This window comes from Antechinus flavipes, chromosome 1 (assembly GCF_016432865.1).
Source record: "Antechinus flavipes isolate AdamAnt ecotype Samford, QLD, Australia chromosome 1, AdamAnt_v2, whole genome shotgun sequence".
Taxonomy (NCBI): domain Eukaryota; kingdom Metazoa; phylum Chordata; class Mammalia; order Dasyuromorphia; family Dasyuridae; genus Antechinus; species Antechinus flavipes.
The window spans coordinates 648,721,073-648,741,733 of NC_067398.1; the positions used below are offsets into that span (position 1 = coordinate 648,721,073).

Genomic DNA, 20,661 nt, shown 5'->3' on the forward strand with positions numbered 1-20,661 from the left:
GGAGAAAGCCATGGAAACAGATTTAACAGCTGTGTGTGTGTGTGTTTAATAATTTTAATTTAGTTTGACGAGCATTAAGTTCCTAAAAAGTGCCAGGCATTTGGCTAAGTGTAGAGGATACTAAGAAACAGCAGTCTCTACTTTCAATCTAATTTTTAATTCAAAAACAAACTATACAGACAAGTAAATGTAAAATACACAGACCTTGCTTTAAGGCAATTCACATTATATAAACTCAACTCTACATAATGAATTCTGAAATCCACATTGCAACAAAATACCTATGTTAATGCTGCTGCATAATGATATGTTGTCCCTGTTTGTGCCTCTGGGTTCACTGTTCAGAAGCCATACCCCCACTCCCACTCCCCCCCGGGCAAAAAAAAAAAACCTGCAAGTGAAAGTAGAAGAAAGGACAAGGAAGAACTCACTGGCTTCTGTCTATCCACACTTTAGTTTGTGTCTGGCTCAGGGTCCTGCATATCACCTGTCCTCCTCAGTCGGTCCACTTTTGGCCCTTACTTGGCTGGTCTTGCCTCCACCTACTCTCGCTTTTTTTGTTCCTTCCCCCCAAGACATCCTTGAATTGAGGGTTGGGCCCCTTCCTACTTGCCTCCCTGCCTTTCAAGAGTCCATGGGCTAATTTGTATTAAGTAAATTTTTTTACCAAGACATGTGTTGTGTGTGCTCAACACACACACACACACACACACACACACACACACACACACACACACACACACGGTGGATTTGGGGGGGTGGGGAAGGAGATTAGGTATTCCCAGAGACTGAGGTCAGGGAGATCATTGGAAGCCTTGGGTCATAAAGGTATGGATTCAAGAGATAGAATGTCCTTTATGAGACACAGTCCTGAAAGTAGGAGGGGGAGCTATGTATAACCATTCTAAATAGATTGGAGTCAGTTTGTAAAAGGCTTTAAATGCCAAACAGAGGAATTTGTATTTTACCCCAGAGACAACAGGAAGCTTCCTAGGCTTTTTGAGCAAGGAAATGATTTGGTCAGGCCTGTACTGATGTATAAGTTAACCTTGATAGTTTGTAAGTTACTTCTTTCTCTTGTCTTCACCTATATATTCAATGATACTTTTTACCCAGTTATTGATACTTTTTATTCAGTTACTATAAACCACCATCAATAGGACTAAGGAAACATGCAAAATAAGAAATAGAATTTTACATAAAATCCTTAGTATATTGGATAGTTTAACAAAGTAAACCCAAATCGACAAATTTGTCCCCCTCTGGTCTGTCATTTGACACTTTTGTTTTCTTATTGTTATAACTCCCATTAATCTTGTTTTGAATCGCTTTATTCAGGTCTTTTCGTGTGTCTTTTTATCCTTCATATTTATGTTTTAGGGTGCCACAGTACGTAGAATTCAGTCACTGAACACAGGTTGTTTCCAGTTTTCCAGTGTTTATTTACAAATAAAGTACAATTGATTTTTTTGTGTGTGCGAATACTTTTTTTTTTTTTGGTGATATATTAAGGACAAAGTCCTAGCAATAGAATAACTGAAAATATATTTGTTTTGTATTTAATATTTTATATTACCACTTAACCCTCTAAAGAGTGGGACTCCACTCCCACTGACACTCTAATGGAACTCTTTCTTTCTCTCTAGACCCACCAATGTTGAATCTTGAGTTTTTCTTGTGTTATCTTTCTTGTGCAGGTAAGCTTAAGGCTAAAGTTATCTTGGTTTGCATCTCTTAAGGAATTTGAGCAGGTTATTTATTAGTCTGAGTTATCCATTTCCAAACAACCAAACAGCTTTTGAATGTAATACTTGCAGTTTTCCCCAATGGGAATAATTTAAGGGCATCAAAGAAAGATGGAAAAGGCTCAGGGTATAATAAAGGGTCACTTCTAGCACCCTCAGGTTACTTTGGGCATTTGCTCTTAATGACCACAACTTTGGGTCCCAAAGCTGCTGGAGTACTGAAGGATTAGGGGGTGAATAGCCTTTCTAGAATTAATGTTCACCTGTCTGTGGGTCAAAAAGACAAGGATCATCCTCATCAGGATGAGTAAATGTATAATAACCTAAGAATGTCTCCTTTCCCTGTGATTGAGTATAAGGGAGATACTTCTCTCTAAAGGTCTTGGGTTATCCGTGTCACTCTTCCCATTCCTTACAAGAATAGTGAGACATAATGTAGGGAAGTTTGCTTAGATTTATTTATCCTGTTGCCCACATGTAATGGCTGTAGAAATCAATGGTCCTAGTCCTTATGCATACCCAGAGGTTTGGACTACATTGCTAAATAAATCCTCTGGATGCAATTATTGGGTGTCATTATTCCATCATGACACTATAACAATGGCTAGACTGGAGTGGAAGAAGGCTGTTCAGACTGGCCAGGAGCAGCTTCCTGTAGGCTGTTACACTTGACTTAGAACAAGACAATATCTCAGGACCCTCTCAGGGTATGTTTGGGGAAGGAATGGGGTGAATAAAGTGTGGCCAATGCCATTGCAACAGGGCGTGTCCCTCCAGCTGGAGGTTTTGGGTGTCTAGTTGACAGGCCTCTCTGAATTCTTAGAGCCAGACACTCCTAAGCTAAGACTAACCCACCAGATGTCTTGCCCCTTCTTCTGGCTGGTCTGGTGCCCAGACCTGAGCTGGCTAAAAAGTGCCTGATAAAACCAGGTGGGCAAAGGCCACAAAGGCGTGTGGCAGGGAGAGGCCGATATGGTGAGAGGACTTGACAAGAAGCACCCTAGTGTTGATCCTCAGCTTCCCGGCCCGCCCTTCCTCTCCTTTGGACGTGTTTTCCTTGGATCTTCATCCTCAGTAAGCCCAGCTTCAAGGCAACCACAGAAAATTGATATCACTGCAGCCTTGAACACTCTAGGGAAGGCATTGTCATTACTCTGGTAAGATAAAGGCTGTCTTCCTTATTCCCTCCTGCCCTGAGATCTGCCACGATCTGCCATTATCCTCATGTCCATGATCTTAGTCTCGAGCTAGAAACATTGGTTTCTTGGTCCCCTGCCCAGCCCCTCGGCCCCCAATCCCCAGGACACCTTTTCCCTCACATCCTTGATTTCCCAAGATGCCCACAAAAAGTATGATGGTACTGGGACCTCATCTGTGGGACATGAGTTCCCAACCAGGAAACTGGAGCATGTGGACAGTAACATCATTCTGTGATGAGTTTCATAGATCCCTATCTCTGGCTCTGAGAAGCAGCAGCAGCATTTCTGCCTTCCCTGGGTGACAGCAACACACTTCAAACCCCCAAACTTCTAATCAGCATCCTTGAATTCTCCCCTTGATTAATTTAGGATCCTTGAATCCTTCTCTGTGGAGCTTGCTTAAACTCTCAGGATGTCTGAGCAACACTCTGCTGAGGATTCTGGTGATCTCTCCCTAACTGACCCATCTAGGGTCCTTGGGACAACAGCTTACAGGGGGACTTGTGAATCCCTTATTAACCAGCCCAAGACTCCTAGCCTACCTCCTCTCCTCAAGTATACTGGAGAATGAGGACTGTAACCAGACATGTAGGACACCTTAAAAAGACTGGGAGAAAGAATGAGACTCTTGGGATTGCTCCCAGGGAACAGAAGACTAGATCAGATTTGAAAAGAGGCTCAGGGGCTAAAATTGGAAAAGGAGATAATGGGTTTCCTCCTACAGGAAGGTTTTCAATAGAAGACTTAGACAGAAGGGTGTGTATTAGAGAGGATTCTTTTCGGGTATTTATTGAACTATGTGCTCTCCAGGGTCCCATTTCTGACCCTCCCCCAATTGCAATCAGTTCCTAACAATAAGATCCCTCACCACCCCTCCACTCTCCCGCCCCCCACCCCCACCTATCCACCCCACCCCCAGCTCTGGTATTTAGAATTGTGAAAGAATGGAGATGAAATGGCAAAATTCAGGAATTTCAGTTGCCTCTCTTAGATTGTTTCTACTTGTGGTGGCCTGGAAAGGGTTTGGGGGAGGGGGGAAATGGGGAGGAGGATATGGAGGGGAAGTATCTACAGATCATTGGCCTATGCTGGGACCCCCTCAGGAATTGTGGGCTCTGGCTCCGGGACAGCAAAGCAGTCTTCTCTCCCACAGCCCCTCTCCCTGCTGATCCCTCTTCTCTTCCTTTTCTTCCCCCAGACCTAGTTCTGCTGCCAAGAGAGTTTCTCAGATGTGAGTCTGGAGGGAAGGGGAGGGAAAGGGAGAAAGAAGAGAGGAGAGAAAGGAGTTTGAGGAGCCCATAACAGAAACAGGTACAGGGATGGCGTGAACTCTGGGAACCCCCTTCTCCCCAAAGCACATGGCCCAGAGGATAGGATGAAATTCAGAGAGATTGTTATCTTTTTTCCCGCCCTGGTCTGGTCTGAGGTCAGTTTGCAGGCCACCAGGGCACAGACAAGAACCTGACTTTAAAAACAGACTTTTTGTGTTGATGTAAATCTGAGCTTGCCCATCCAAATATGTTTATGTAAATTTGTGTGTATCTTTGTGTAATGTCTGTAATAGGAGGCACAGACCCCCATGAACATCATCTCCCAGGCCCGACATCCAGGGAGACTGGTGCTGGCACATCATGGGCTCTCTCTGCCTACCTGCATCAGTATCATGGCCTGATCAGAGTTGGATGAACTCCTGGGGAGTCCAGGGAGGACCCTGAGCTGTCACCAGCTGGGTGGGGGAATTCAGGTTTTCATGGTTCTCGGTAGACGTAGGGAGGAACAGATCTCGCAGGACAAAGGGCTGCCTAACAAGATAAGGAGCCGGAGGTGAAGGAAGCGAGGGGGAGACTCTTTGAGGGAGGTCACGGGTTTGGGAAATAATCCGGAGGGGAAAGGGTAGGGACAAAGAGACTGCAAGTTTAGGATCCCCACAAGGGTGGGGGAGTGAAAGTCGGAGGGGCTGGGAAAGGGAATGAGGAGATGAGGGCTGGGTACTTCTGCTGGCTCTATCATCTAGGGAGGATCAGCTGCTGGAATGGTTAACCTGGGGCCATCTGAGCTGCAGCCAATCACAGTGCCTGGCAGGAAATACCTGCTTGGGAGATTCCCCAAGAGTCCTCCAGCCCAGCCCTGCCCTGGCCCAGGACTTCTGGTGACCAGCTGCAGTCCAGTTCTCTTCTTTCTCCTCTTCCTGAGACCAAGATCTGCACCAGGAGGCCCCCACTGCCCCCTTCAACCAGGCCCCCAGAGATCCATAGCCCAGCCCCACAAGTCCCCACCTCCACCTTCACCTCCAGGAAGCCCTTTAGCACCCCCTTCCCTGAAACCTACCCTGACCCTTGTCTTCTGGAGAGTCTTCTGGAAACCTGAGCTATGCGGAGCGTGGTCTGTCTCTGGCTGGGGGCATGGCTGGGGATAGCCCTGGGGACAACCCCAAGACCTGCCAGCCTATTGACCCTGCTCAACTCAAACCAAAGTTCTATGGACCAGGAGTCTCTGAGCAACCTGTTAAATACACTGGTGGCCCGTGTGCACTGCTCTGATGAGCCGTGTGGAAAGGTAAGAGACAGTAGGGATTCCTTCTACCCTACCCCACCCCTAACCTTTCCAGCCGGCCCTGCCCCAGCAGGGCCGGGAGCAAAAGGGACAAATTCCAAGAGGGAGGGAAGGAGGGAAGTAAAGAGGAAGGGAGAGGAGAAGAAAGGAGAGAATGCATTAGGGGTGTGTTGGGAGGCAGGAGTCAAGGAAGAAAGAGGACCCTGGAGGGTCCATTCCAACTCTAGGAATAATTACCAATTTTCCAGAATAGAGAAGGACCCAGGAACTGAGAAGGGGTTTGGCCTGGGATGGGAACCAGAAAAGGGGGACAGGGCAAGAAGCAGGCTTGTGCCATCCAACGCCACCTTTGGAAATGGAAGTGGGGAAAGAGACTAAGAGCCCGTCTTGGGGTGGGGGTGAGGTGGGGTAGACTTGGGGGGGACCTTCTTGGGGGAAAATAAATTTTCATGAGATTAAGAAAGGAGCTTGTACCCTACTAGGGAAAGGAAGCCCAGGACCCAGGGATAGACTAATGTCTCCTCTTTTGTTCTTCCTTTGCCCTTTCTTCCCTTTTTGCCTTGAGACAGGCAACTTCCAGACTCCCCGACTTGGGCTCAATTCTGTCCCTCAAGTTCTTAGCCGAAAAGCTCAAAAGTCAGCCTGGGGGACAGAGTTGTGAACAGAACCACTGAGTGTATTTTCTCCCTCCTGTCTGAGTGAGAGATTGCTGTGGGTCTCCCATCTGTGTTCATGAGCAAATGGGACTGCCCAGTATGTGTGATTGTGAGTGTGTGTGCAAGGAATCCTGTGTGTGGAAAGTGTACTTCTATGGGTATGTGTTAGAAAAGAGAGAAAGAGGGGCAGCTAATTGGTTTAGTGGATAGAGCATCAGCCCAGAAGTCAGGAGGACTCAAATCTGGCTTCAGACATTTAATATTCCCTGGGCAAGTCACTTAACCCCAATTGCCTCAGCAAAGAGAGAGAGAACTTGTATATATAGGTGAAGAAAAACTCTAACCTAATATAACTAATATGAGACGTGACTTGCTTGGGTGTGAGAGGCTTCCCCTGTGTAATTCTATCTACGCCCACGTCCTGTGTATGTGTGCGAATGGGACACCCCTCCCTCTGTTTTTCTGCAACGGAAGCTTTATGGGTGGAAGAGGGAGACTCCTACACGGGTGGGTGACAGAGCTCCGAGCCTTTTGTGTGGGAGAGCCCTGGGGACCGCAGCTGAGGTGTCCCACGTGTATCTGGGTCCCGCCTGTGAGGTCCAGCCTTGCTTTCTGTTCTCAGTTTGGGAGCACAGGAGCACACAAACCCCAGTTTCCTGACTCAATGCCTGCAGGTGCGTCCGTCACATGTCATGGCCTCGTGCTGGGGCTTATCTCCGTCCTGACCTGGACATGGTGCTGAAGCTTGCAATGTTATTCCAAGTTGAGGAATGGTGGGGACAGGACATGGGGGGGAAGACAGGGATTCTGAGGAAAGGATGGGGCCAGTCAAGGGGAGGATGGACAAGAGTATTTCTAACCTTTCCTTCCCCGAGGTGGGGCAGCGGATACAGAGAGCTGGGTCAGGAGTGAGGAGTTCAAATTTGGCCTTAGACATTTATTATGTGACCCTGGGCAGGTAACTGAGCCTCTCTCTACCTCAGTTTCCTCAGCTGTATAATGGGGATAATAGCACCTACCTCGGAGGGTTGCAAAAATTGCTCCTGAAATGCTTATTCCCCAAACTCCCCGAAGCCGCCCTTCCTCCTGTCCTGACTTTTGTGACTGTGCTTTTGTGCCTGCAGTGCATGACCGTGGAGAATGCCCTGTCCCTGGCAGGTTCTGGGTTGATTTTAGGTTCCCAGAATGTGACCCGCTTCTGCGCTGGCATTGCTCTCTATCTCAGTGACCCAGAGGGCACATGTGCTGCCATCCGGGCTGGCAGCTGGGGCTCCCGGGCAGACAGCCTCTTGGCTTCCTTGGCCTCTGCCGGGGCCCGATACCCCATCATCCTGAATCAACTTCTTCAGCAGATCCGAGGGCATTACCATGGAGAACCAGGAAATGGCAAGGTGAGGGCACCAGTGGGTTAGGGGGAAAGTACAAGGGCTATGGAAGAGAAGAAATCTGGGCTTGAGTCCCAGCTCTGTCCACCGGCTCTGTGTGATGCTGCAAAGTCCCTTTCCTTCTCCCTGCGCCTCAGTTAACCATCTTTAAAATGGGGGCCTTGAGCTCAGTGACCTCTGAACTAAGGTGCTCAGATACCCTGTAAGCAGTGGGAACCACCGAAAGTTTTAAAGGAGGAAGTGCCTTGGGACAAAATCCTTATTCTGGGTGCCTTGGGAAGATTATTCTCCAAGCTCTGCAAACATTGATTTGGAGGAGGGAGGACCCAGAGGCTAGAACTAGAGTGTAGGCCAGAGGTCTGGGGCAGGAGCAGTGTGAGGCAAGAGCTGGATCTGAAAGGTATCAGAAGGACTTGAGGATTGATCAGGAGATGACTGAGGTTTCAAGCCTGCATGATTAAGTAAATCATTCCAGAGGAAGAGGTAGGGAACAAGCTGAATTAGGGATATACATGTGAAGTTGGATATCCTGGTGAGACGATCCCTAGGCCACTGGAGATGTGAGTCTGGGGCCCAAAAGAGAAGTCAGGGCTTAAAATGCCTATTTGGGGGCCATCTGCATTCCCTTATTCCCACCTTCTACCCTCAACAAGCAAACTCCCTCCTTCCCCTGCCCATGGCTCTGGGGAGAGAAGAGGTAAGGGAGGGTGTAGGGGCCTGAGTTCTGGTCTTTGTTTCCTAGAGTTGTGTGGAGACACACCAGATTTTGGAGGAAGCAGCAGGAGCCCAGGGACCTGAGAGCAAAGATCCAAGTTGGGCTCTGGCTGCCCTCCTGGACCATGCTCTCGCCGGCTCCTGCTTCCATGTCCTGCCCAGTCCCCAGTACTTCATCAACTTCATCTTCCGACTTCATGGCAATGAGTCACGAAACCTTACTCTGCCTGGTAAGGAGTGTGTGTGTGTGTGTGTGTGTGTGTGTGTGTGTCTGTGTGTGTGTCTGTGTCTGGGGGAGGGGAGGACTGGGGCTGGAGATGAGAGCTTGAAAAGAAAGTGAAATGAACCACTACATAGAATCCCCAGTCCCTCTATTTTTGTCTGCCTGCATTTTGGATTTCCTTCACAGGCTAATTGTACACTATTTCAAACTCGGATTCTTTTTGTACAGCAAAATAACTGTTTGGACAATATATTTATATTGTATTTAATTTATACTTTGACATAATTAACTTGTATCGGTCAACCTGCCATCTAGGGATGGGGGTGGGGAGGAGGGGAAAAGTTGGAACAAAAGGATTTGCAACTGCCAATGCTGAAAAATTACTCATGCATATAACTTAGAAATAAAAAGGTATAATAATTTTTAAAAAAAGAAAGTGGGGGGTCTTGGATGGGCTCCTTTTATTTGTTTTGTTTTGTTTTGTTTTTTAATAACTTTTTATTGACAGAACCCACGCCAGGGTAATTTTTTATTATTATTCCTTGCGCTCACTTCTGTTCCGACTTTTCCCCTCCCTCCCTCCTTCCCCCCTCCCTCCCTCCCTCCTTCCCCCCTCCCTCCCTCCCTCCTTCCCCCCTCCCCCCTCCCTCCTTCCCCCCTCCCTCCCTCCCTCCTTCCCCCCTCCCTCCCTCCCTCCTTCCCCCCTCCCTCCTTCCCCCCTCCCTCCTTCCCCCCTCCCTCCCTCCACCCCTTCCCCCCTCCCTCCCTCCCTGCACCCCTTCCCCCAGATGGCAAGCAGTCCTTTACATGTTGAATGGGTTACAGTATATCCTAGATACAATATGTGTGCAGAACCGAACAGTTCTCTTGTTGCACAGGGAGAATTGGATTCAGAAGGTATAAATAACCCGGGAAGAAAAAGAGAAATGCAAACAGTTTATATTCATTTCCCAATGTTCTTTCTTTGGGTATAGCTGCTTCTGATTGGATGGGCTCCTTTTAAGGACAATTTTGTTTGACCTCTGATGTAAAAGGGTTCAAACCTAAGGAGAAGGAAAACTAATGGGAGGAAAGTCCCCATAGGGGAAGAAATGGAATAACAGGGTTAGAAATAGGCCCAGGCCACTTCCAAAGATCTTGTGATGGAGAGAATGATCTACATCTAGAGAGAGGACTGTGGAGACTGACTGTAGATCACAACATAGCATTTTATTGTTGTTTGCTTGCGTTTTATTTTCTTTCTCATTTTTTCCCTTTTGATCTGATTTTTCTTGTGCAACATAATAATTATAGAAATATGTATAGAAGAATTGTACATGTTAAAGATATATTAGATTACTTGCTATCCAGGAGGAAGGGGGGGAATTTGGAATATAAGGTTTGCAAAGGTCAATATCAAAAAATTATCCATGCGTATGTTTTGAAAATAAAAATAACTTTAATTAAAAAAAGAAAAAGAAAAAATAGGCCCAGAAGGTGCTAAAATATCCAACATGTCCTGGTCATTGTGAAAACAGGGTAATGTACTTTTCAGTTCCTTTCATACACCTCTCTCTCCATCTCTCTTCCTCCCTCCATTGCAATCTTTGGATGTCCTCAATTTAATTTTAGCCAACGTTTATTAAGTACTAGCCACTTGAAAAGAGTACTATACTCAGTCCAGATATTCTTGGAGAAGTGGAACAGTTCTGGAAGGCTTCCTGAAGGCAGAGGCAGTTGTGGGGGGCGGGGGAGGTATAGAAGAAAAGGATCTGGGGCTAAAAGCAGCACCCTCATTTCTCTGCCCAGAGTTGCAGGCTCTGATGAGCCAGCTGAATGTGGGGATGAAGGCTGAGGTCCATCACCATCACAGCAATGAAGAGCACCACCATCATCACAGAAAGAATGGCCTGGAATCCAAGACAAACAGCCAGCTAAGGACTCTTCAAAAGACCCAGCTGAGGGACTCTGACAGTGTATGGGACACAGTAAGTCAGGAGGAAGAGAAAGAAGAGAAAGGAGAAAAGCAGGAAGAAAGGGGTTAAGCTACTTTTCCTCCTTCCTAATTCCATTCCTGTGTCTGCCCTAGGTATGCCTGAGTGTCTCAGATGTCCTGGAGGTATATGGGTTGTCAGAAAAGGAAGGGGTATCCCCAGAGGCTTGGGCCCAGCTCAGCCCAGCCCTACTCCAGCAACAGCTCAGTGGGGCCTGCTTATCTGTTCAATCCTCCTCCCAGGAGCAGCTCAGCAAGTCTGAAAGTAAGTGTCACTCACTAGAGCTGGGACCACACAGTCCCACAGGGGAAGAAATGGAATTACAGGGTTAGAAACAGGCCCCTCTTTCAACACAGATTCATCTTTGGAGCTACTTCCTTTTTTTTTTTTTTTAATATTTAGTCCTTTTGCCACTTAAGGGGTGGGATGGGATGAGGCTGGTAGCCCTTAATCCTTACATAATCCAGTCTCAACCACTTGCCAGTCTTACTAGAATATCACTTGACCACAGCAGCAGAAGGTTGTGGGAACAAGCATCCACAGAAAATCAATTCTCTTGACTGTGAACCACTGCATAGAATTCCCAATCCTTCTATTTTTGTCTGCCTGCATTTTTTATTTCCTTCACAGGCTAATTGTACACTGTTTCAAAATCCAATTCTTTTTGTACAGCAAAATAACTTTATGGACATGTATACATATATTGTATTTAACTAATGCTTTAACATGTTTAACATGTATTGGTCAACCTGCCATTTCGGGGAGAGGGTGGAGGGAAGGAGGGGTAAAATTGGAACAAAAGGTTTTGCAGTTGTCAATGCTGAAAAATTACCCATGCATTTAACTTGTAAATAAAAAACTATAATAAAAAAAAGGAAAAAAAAATTCTCTTTGAGAGAAGGATCTGAGAAGTACCCTATGTATTAAGAGGCAGGTTAGTCCCCCCGTTGTCCTGAGCTCCAAGTTTACCACAGTATGCACTATGCTAAATTTCCTCTCTCCTCCAAGAAAAAGCTTCCCCGTAATTAGAACTGTCCCCAAAATGGACCAAGCTGCTTGGAAAGGTAGGGAGCTTCCTGTCTGGAAGTCTTCTCAGAGAAAGACTAGATGACCACTTGTGTAAAATGTTGCAGAGGGGATTTCAGCTCAGGTAAAGGTTGGACTGGATCCCTTCTGAGGATCCTTGTAGTTCTGGAATAATGCTTTCCCAATTTAAATCTATTTTGCATAACTTTCTCTATATAATAGATATTGTGTTTCTTGTATTTTGAATATGTAGGGGAGATAAGATAGGGAAAGAATTTGAAACTGAAAATTAAATTTGAAAAAAGTTGCCACCGTAAGATCGGAACCATTCTTTCCCGCCCTTCCTGAACTTGGATCTCCCTTGAACTTCCTTTCTGGCACTACTATTTCAATTTTTTCCTCATTCTTCCACTTCCCATAAAGATTATTTGTGGCAAGGGGGAGTGGGAAGGGGGGAGAGAAGTATGGTGGTATCTCTTACAGTGGGATTTTTATCTGTTTTGTCCCAATCCTTCCTCTCTGTCCCTTTCTTCTGTCTTTATGATTTTCAGCACAGGAGGGAAAGAGCTCAAGGTTCCCTGTGCATGGACCCCAGGAGAAAAGGGGGCACTGGATGAACTGTCTAAACCCAGTCCTATCTTCTCATTTACCTGTACCCCTAAACCATCTCCCTAGCCATACTACCCATGTGCTTCTGCTCAGGCGGGAGTGGCAGCAGGGAACCTATCCTCAGTCCTAACTTCTCCCCTCTCTGTACCCACAGAATACCTATATAGCTCCCTAGCTGTGCTGATCATCTGCCTCGCCTCCGTCTTCGGCCTGGTGGTTCTGTTCTGTGCCTCCTGCAAGGATATCTCCCACTATGTCATCCAAACCTTCCTGGGCATGGCCGTGGGTTCCTTAACTGGAGATGCTGTACTTCATCTCATCCCTAAGGTACGTCCTCTCAAAGTGTCCCCCTGAACTGCTCCCCACAAAGGCCCTGAGCCCTCTTGCACCCCTTCCCCTGAGCCCTGTGTAGTTAAAATGTGGGGACATGGGTGGGCTCTCCCCTTTGCTAGTATTCACTTTGATCTGGAGTGTGGCTCCACACCTTGGTAATCCCCCCCAGTGATGAGCAAAAAGACCCTCTTCTCCTTTTTGAGGACTGTCTCATGCCTCAGCTGACATGCCCTAGAATCAGTCAGTCAATCAGTTAGCCTGTCTTAAGTGCCTTATCCCTATAAGGCACTGGGGACAAAAGAAAAGCAAAAACCCTCCACATTTGTCTCTCTGTTCTGCACTCCCCACCCCCCTGGGTCTTTCTCTCCAGGTACTTGGCCAACACTCCCATGGGAGCGAAGGTGGGCATGGAGGGCATGGAAGTCCTGAGCTTGTGTGGCGGCTCTTGGGTGCATTGGGAGGCTTCTATTCCTTCTTCCTCCTTGAGAGCCTCTTCAACATCCTGCTGCCTCGAGATTCCGAGGTGAGGAAACCCCAGGAGTAGAAGAGGTGATGGGGAAAGGGGCAGAAGGGAGGGAGAGGGGTTAGGATTGGAGGGGGGAGACACTGAGTCAGTGTTTGGGGCAGAGAGGAGGCAGAGCTTCTGGACTTTGGGGTGGATGTCCACTGTCCCTGCAGGACAAGGAAGAGAGCAGTACTTGCAACCACAGCCACGGAATGCCCCTGCAGATGGTGAAGAATGAACTGTCTCACCAGAAACAGCAACAGCAGCCCGAAGGCTCCAGGACAGACCTGGTAATTAATGGCTCCTTCAGTCAGCATTAAGGGCCTAATCAGGGCAGGACCCAGTGCTAGAGGCTGGGGTGAAAGGAAAAAAAAAAAACCATGCAGCTCTAGTCCCAGCCCAGCTCGAGAGTCTGTCCCTAATTCCCAACCCCTCCCCAGGATAAATTCTAGTTCCCCAGGCTCCCCCAGTTCTCTGCTACCCACATCTCTTTGCTTCCCCAGCCCCTTTCCTGTATAGTGGGAAGGGGGACACTGTGAGGTAATGCACCAGGATCCAGGGGAGCTCCCCTAATCCCAGGCAGGGGACCTCTAGCAAACTCCCAGGATTTGCTACCTGCCTCCCTGAGGCTCCCCCAAACCGCTTCTATGAATCTGGAGTGGCGAGGTCATGGCCGGAGCCTGTGTGAAGGCTGCCCTCTGGCCAGCCTCCCTGAGCTTCTGCCTCCCCCTCTTCCTCCCCAGGTGTCAGAGGAGAACCCAGAAATTTCTAGTCGGCATCGCAAAAACCTGAGCCGCGGTAAGCCCGGCACTGGCTCTGCTGTCTCTCTGGCCTGACCACTCGACCATCCCTTCTTCTGTCTTTCCTGTCCTCTCTTTTCTTCCTCCTTCCCGAACACTGTCCTCCTTCTCCATCTCATCCCTATTGGGTCATCACAACCTTCTCCCTTCCTTCCCACCTCTGCTGCCTCCTCCACATCCTAAAGCTGGTTCCCCACTCAGTTCTTCTTTACCAGTGGGATTGTGAACTTGAAAGTCAGTAGGATCCTTCAGGGCCTTCATCCAGTTCATTTTTGTAATAACCTTAATGTTTGCAAAATAGTTCTTCTACAACACTCCTGCAAGACACTCAGTCTGAACCATTACCCCATTTTACAGATGGGAAAAGAGAGGCCCAGATAGAAAGTGACTTGGTCAGGGCCAAATGACGGGTAAATTAGGGACAGAGCCAAGATTCTAAGTGGCTAAAGTCTAGTGTCCCCTTTTTACTATGTCACATTTCTAAGGAGGAGTCGGGATCAGAGAGGGAAAAAGATTTTACCTGAAGTCACACAGCTGGTGAAAGGTCAGAGTTTGAACATCAATAATCCACGCACTCTTTGCAATATCTCACTTTTGCTCTGAAGAGAATCCAGATACCTTAACCTGATATTCAGGACCATCCACAATCTAGCCTCAAACTAGCTATCTAGGATGGACTCTCCTCTTTCTACTGAATATGCCTTGCATGCTCCTGTCTGGGTCTTTGCTTCCCCTATTTGGACATTGTCCCCCAACACCCCTGTTCAAGTCTGCCAATCTCCATCCTTCCTCTCAAGTCTCAACCCTTAGAGAAAGCCTTCCCTGTCTGATCCACTAGTTCACAAAAGCAGCGGTTTCTCTCTTTACTGAAGTCTGTCTCATGGTACCATCTTTTCATTTGTTGAAAGAAATACACAGGCTCTGCCCTCATGAAATGTAGAATATAGAAGCAGCATAACCCACAAACACGGAAATCTGTAGTGTTAAGTGCTTTGGAGAGAGGTACAAGCAGAATGCAATGCTAGGTCTGTTAACCAGCCTCTGGAGAATCAGGAAGACTTAATAGAGAAGACAACATTTGAGGATGAATCAGTTTAATAAACATTGATTATATAGATGCCTTTTATAAAAGGAACAGTACTCAACAGTACAGCACTATCATCCAAGATATAAACTTATAAACCAAAAAGTATATACAAAGTTATATATATAAGGGGGAGAGAGAGATAGAAGGAGGGAAGGAGGGAGACAGACAGAGCTAACAGCTAATGCAGGAGATAGGTGGGATGTTGAATTTAGGAATAGGCAATAGAATAGACTTGCCTGCAATAAAATGTTATGCTTTAAGCCAGGAAGATGAGTTCAAATCCCACTTATTAACTATGTGCTCCTGGGCAAATCAAATAGCCTTTCAGATGGTTTTCTGAGACTGTATACATATTAGGTGGTGGTAGTAATAGGCCAGTTTGACTGAACAGAGGCTAAGTGAAAAGGAATTATATGAAAAATAATGATGAAGAAGTAGGTGGGAGCCATATCAGAGTAGTCTTGTTGAAATGGAAAGAGATTTGGACAGAAAATGCCATCTGCAACCAGGGAAAGAACTAGGGAAACAATTGATTTACAACACATGCTATGTTCACTTCTTTTTTCTCTCTTTTTTTTCTCTCTCATGGTCTTTCCTATTTGCTCTGATTTTTCTCTCCTAATATAATTCACAAAACAATGTGTATTAGAGCACCAGCCCTGAAGTCAGGAGGACCTGAGTTCAAATCTGGCCTCAGACATTTAACACCTCCTAGCTGTGGGACCCTGGCAAGTCACTTAACCCCAATTGCCTCAGCAAAACAAAAACAAAATGACCAATGTGTATTAAAAATAAATACATTTCTTAAAGAGAAAGAAAAAATGGAAAGAGAACTGGATGTAGTATTAGAGAACTTGGGTTCAAATCCTAGCTCTGTTACTTGTGTAACAGAGTAAATCACTTTCTTCCTTTATAAAAGGAAGGTTGTGGTCCAGATCACTTTTGGGGGTTGGAGGGCCAAAGCCATTGAAGGATCACAGCTAGTAAGTGTCTGAGGCTACATTTGAACTCAGGCCTTCTGATTCTAGGTCCTATTTAGTTACCTGGCTGCCTCTGTAGAAAATGATCTTCCGGGGGGGGAAGGGAAAGGGGTTCCCTAAATGAAATTTCCTTTCAACAAAAGTCTCTCCCAAATAGAACACAGAACTTGGAGAGCATCTGGAAGAGCTGCCCCTCTCCCACATGAAGCCCTGGGGATTCGCTAAGGGAATTCCCAGATTGCCTGGTAACGGCTAGCTTTTCTCTCTCCCTCTTCCAGAGCTGCAGCTTCTCCCCTACATGATCACTCTTGGAGATGCCCTTCACAATTTTGCAGATGGGTTGACGGTGGGTGCCGCCTTTACTTCCTCGTGGAAAACGGGTCTGGCTACCTCCCTGGCTGTACTGTGCCATGAGGTGCCCCACGAACTCGGTGAGACATCTTTGCCCAAATTCTTGATCCCAGACTAGTGGGGGCTGGCACAGGCTCTCAGGGAAGGGATAGGAGGGTGGGTTATTAGCACACCCCTGTGGCCCATGAGGAACTGTGCCCAGGCGTTGGGGGGCATCTAAGGCCGCTTAAAGACCTTTTCCTTCTTCTCCCCAGGGGACTTTGGCGCCCTGCTCCACGCAGGGCTGTCAGTGCGTCGCGCCATGCTGCTGAACGTGGTCTCGAGCTTGACAGCTTTTGCTGGGCTCTACGTGGCTCTGGGCATCGGGTCCAACGAGGAAAGTGAGATCTGGATCCTCGCGGTGGCCATTGGGCTCTTCCTCTATGTGGCGCTCTGTGACATGGTCAGTGCTGGGGCAGAGAAGGGGGTGGCTGGCACTGGGGCCGTGAGACATCCCTGGCGGTGATCCTGCCCAGGTGGTAACTCTGCCCAGGTGGGGATGCTACCCCAGGTTGGGACCCTGACCAAGTAGCAACTTTGCCTCCTTCCTCTCTGTTAGCTGCCATCAATGATGAACGTGAAGGACAAGAGACCCTGGCTGCTCTTCTCCCTGCACAATCTGGGGCTCCTAAGTGGCTGGGCCATCCTGCTGGTGCTATCCCTGTATGAGGAGAACATCACCTTCTGATCCCTCGCTCACCTCGTTGGCTACCTGACTGACATCTGACCCTTCACTGTCCACCCTCTACTCTCCATCTCTGAACTGGGCTCAGCATAGCCTTCTGGCCTCTGACTTCTGACCCCTCCTGTCAACTTGTGTAATGCACTAGACACTTCTCTGGGATGCTCTTTGATAATTCCTGAGTTGGGGTGCCCCTAGGTGCCCTCCCCACCCCTATTACCCTCTGGATCTTTTGAGATCCTTTCATTAGGGCCTGAGAATTTCTACAAAATACTTTTAACACAGTCTAAAATGCATACATAACTTCCACCAAAAGGGTGAGGAGGGGCTCGTCTCTCACTATCCCCCATCCCCACGGCTTTCTAATCTCCAGTGATTTCATGGTCCTAGATAGCAGTTTCATGGAACTCATTCCCTCGGGCCTCTGGGAGTTCCAGCTGCACCTTTTGTGCTAGACACAGGGGAGCAGGGTAGCCCAGAGGGAATTCCAGAAGACTTGCAAACCTATTTTTTTTTCCTTTTTCTCGGCTGCTTCAGTGGGAAGGAGGGGAAGAAAGAAAGGAAAGAGGGACTCCACTGTGGAAGGGGAGCAGGATAGAGTTCCGGACAGATATTGGATGTCTATACAAAGTGGACATCTTTCTGCTTAGCTAGAAATGGGACAAGATGCCCTGGCTCTTCCCTTTGACAGTATAATTCTCTGTGATATTTTGAGACTAGATTAGAGAATTTTATCTATAATGGTTGTGGTCTTTGCCATATCTCACAGATAGCATCCTTCCCTATGGTTGCCCTAATATGGAGGGCAAAGCTAGGGATGTTCTCCCAGTGTGCAGAGATGAAGTGCCACTATGATGGGGGGAAGACTGTAACCCACATCTCCTAGATCCTAGATCCTAGTAAAAAAGGGAGTGAAATTGTATGTGTGTGCGCGTGTGCATGTGTGTGTGTGTGTGTGTGTGTGTGTGTGAGAAGGATGGCTAGAGAAGTAATTATATGAGATTTTCTGAACATGTCGGAGATCTGACGTTAGACAAAAGGATTCTATGGTGAAATAATCCTAGATGGGTTTATAAAACTTTTTCTGTGTCCTGCGTTCCTTTGGCAGTTTGATGATGCCAAAGGACCCCTTGGAATAATGTTTTAAAATGTATAAAATAAAATATATAAAATGATAAAATCAATTATGTTCAAATATAATAGTTTAACTCTTTAAAAAAATTCGTGATTGTGATTATCTAACGTGGTTCTAATTGAACACAATTTTAAAGTAGTAATGAGCATAAATGATATTTGGAGATATTGGCAACACCTTTAATGTGATATGAAAATATCTGTGATTTCGGTTTAGTTACAAGTACTGCTAATTTCCTCTTGGTTTTTTTTGCCTACATTCCCAAATGTTCCATACCAGAACTTAGTGAAAATAAAGATGTGATTTTTTTTTTCTTCATCCAAATTCCAAGTTAAAAAGCTTCTAATCAAGGCCAGCTAGCTGGTGCAGTAGATAAGAGCGCCATCCCTGAAGTCAGGAGGACCTGAGTTCAAATCTGGTCTCAGACACTTAACATTGCCTCAGCAAAAATAAATAAAAAAGCTCTTAGTCTTAACTCTTCATCAATTCCTTGACCAGAGTTCAGAAATGTTCCATCTAAGAACTTAGTAAAAATAAAGATTTAATTTTTATTTTCTTCATCCAAATTCACAGTTAAAAAGTTCCTAGTTTTAACTCATCAGTCTCTTAACCAGAGTGCCAAAAAGTGCTCATAAAGGGGTGACCAAATCATGGAATTAACCCAGGCAGATCTCAGGCCAATATAGTAAATCCATGGTCTGAGAGAAGTCAATTTTGATGTCTCTTCTCCTTCAGACTGCTGACTTCAACTGGTCTCCCTGCTTTCTCCAATCTTTTCAATTCAGAAGAATTTTCCTAGTGATGAGGTTGGGGGTAGTCAGGGAGTTGTTAAAATTCCCTTTTGGTCGGCACACAGGTTATTCATGAAAGAATTCATGAACCCGAAATATTAATTGGCAAAAATGAAAGTTTACTGTTGGATAGGAAGCCAGTTTTGCTAGGAGACTGACTTCTTTAGTGGCAAAGTTCTAGGAGGGAAATGAAGGCTGACACTGAGAAGAGAATGCCTTCTCATCAGGCAGGGTCCTAGCAGCTGCACTGAACTTTCTGCAAAGAATAAGTTCAGAAACTGCTCTTTAAAAGGGGTCTTTGAGGGTCAGGTTTCAGAAAGTCAAAGTCCCCAAGTCTAGATGCTTATCAGTATCTGGCCCAGATCAAAGGGTCTGGCATCCTCAAAAGATAAAACAGGCTGCTTTTTGACCAAGATTTCTAATTGAATCAAAGGGTCTGGCATCCCCAAAAGATAACTTATCTGGGGGAATATGCTTTCTCAGGAGGATCTGAGACTCAATAGGGAACACAATTTCAGACTGATAATTTTAAAGGCAACATAGTTTCAGTAAAGGAAACAGTTTCCCTCCCCCTTCACTAGTGCTCTGCTTATTCTGCTACTATTCTACCAAAAATATTTAGGTACTCATCAATGTCTACAGTAAGACTTTTTTAAAAGTGCTTACACTTCTGACCCCTTTTCACATGAGTTTTATATGACCATGGATATATAGATATATAAAATAGGAAAACAAATGTTTATTGATAAATCATAATTTTGTGACCTCCCTCATATTCAGTTACAAGACTCCATATGGGCAGAATGGAGGGGTGTTAAGAAATTTAAGTATCTGGAATCTACAGGACAAAATACAATTGCTATCCTTTCATTCAAAGTCTTCCATATGGTCCTAGCCTACTCCAGTCTTGTTATTCTCCTTTATCACTCCACAGTCTCACAAATTAATAGTACTCCCTTCTTTCCTTATGCACTCTCATCTCTGAATTCCTAATGGAAGACATTCCTGCTCTAGCTCTACCTCTTTTTTTTTTTTTAATTTAAATTTTATTTTATTTAATAATAACTTTGTATTGACAGAATCCATGCCAGGGTAATTTTTTTTACAACATTATCCCTTGCACTCGCTTATGTTTCGTTTTTTCCCCTCCCTCCCTCCACCCCCCCCCCCCAAGATGGCAAGCAGTCCTATATATGTTAAATATGTTGCAGTATATCCTAGATACAATACATATTTGCAGAACCAAACAGTTCTCCTGTTGCACAGGGAGAATTGGATTCAGAAGGTAAAAATAACTCGGGAAGAAAATCAAAAATGCAAATAGTTCACATTCATTTCCCAGTGTTCCTTCTTTGGGTGTAGCTGTTTCTGTCCATTTATCCATTGAAACTCAGGTCTCTTCATCATAGAAATCCACTTCCATCAGAATACATCCTCATACAATATCGTTGTCGAAGTGTATAATGATCTCCTGGTTCTGCTCATCTCACTTAGCATCAGTCCATGTAGGTCTCTCCAAGCCTCTCTGTATTCATCCTGCTGGTCATTCCTTACAGTAGCTCTACCTCTTGATGTCTAAATCACCCAACAGCAGAGCTAGAAGGGATTTAGGGAGTTAAATGTGCCATTCTTCTCATGTACAGATAGGGGAATTGAAGCCTAGAAAAGGGAAGATATAACCTAGACAGTGCTTGATCAAATTCAATTCAATTTTCATTAAGTGCCTACATTGTGCAATGTGTACTTAAGCACAGAGAGAATACAATGAAAAGCTTGTCCCTAAATGAGCTCACTTTCTACTTTGGGCATGGATTATATATACACAATTAAGTAAATATGAGGTGATTTGAGGAGGAATTTAGCACTCATAACTGA

At 45.9% G+C, this 20,661-nt stretch overlaps 1 protein-coding gene and 1 long non-coding RNA gene across 11 annotated transcripts in view; one reads left to right on the top strand and one right to left on the bottom strand.

The window, feature by feature from the left end:
• Window positions 1-5,314: 5,314 nt before the first annotated feature.
• The window catches only part of SLC39A4 (solute carrier family 39 member 4), a 61,990-nt gene continuing 46,643 nt past the window's right edge, over window positions 5,315-20,661 (top strand). The window contains exons 1-12 of one of the 10 annotated variants that reach the window (XM_051971282.1): window positions 5,315-5,500; window positions 7,278-7,544; window positions 8,281-8,482; window positions 10,264-10,442; window positions 10,544-10,712; window positions 12,238-12,410; window positions 12,787-12,939; window positions 13,095-13,211; window positions 13,665-13,719; window positions 16,067-16,219; window positions 16,394-16,581; window positions 16,738-18,044. In XM_051971282.1, the coding sequence (XP_051827242.1) occupies window positions 5,315-5,500; window positions 7,278-7,544; window positions 8,281-8,482; window positions 10,264-10,442; window positions 10,544-10,712; window positions 12,238-12,410; window positions 12,787-12,939; window positions 13,095-13,211; window positions 13,665-13,719; window positions 16,067-16,219; window positions 16,394-16,581; window positions 16,738-16,866 (1,971 nt within the window). In that variant the 3' untranslated portion in view covers window positions 16,867-18,044. Of the gene's footprint in view, window positions 5,501-7,277; window positions 7,545-8,280; window positions 8,483-9,276; window positions 10,210-10,263; window positions 10,443-10,543; window positions 10,713-12,237; window positions 12,411-12,786; window positions 12,940-13,094; window positions 13,212-13,664; window positions 13,720-16,066; window positions 16,220-16,393; window positions 16,582-16,737; window positions 18,045-20,661 lie in introns of those variants that run through there. The other 9 variants (XM_051971283.1, XM_051971285.1, XM_051971287.1 and 6 more) reach the window with 9 other exon arrangements.
• LOC127544596 (uncharacterized) overlaps window positions 9,894-20,661 on the bottom strand; it is a 29,885-nt gene continuing 19,117 nt past the window's right edge. Inside the window, exon 2 of the long non-coding RNA XR_007949485.1 lies at window positions 9,894-10,364. This is a non-coding gene — a long non-coding RNA (uncharacterized LOC127544596). The remainder of the gene's footprint in view (window positions 10,365-20,661) is intronic.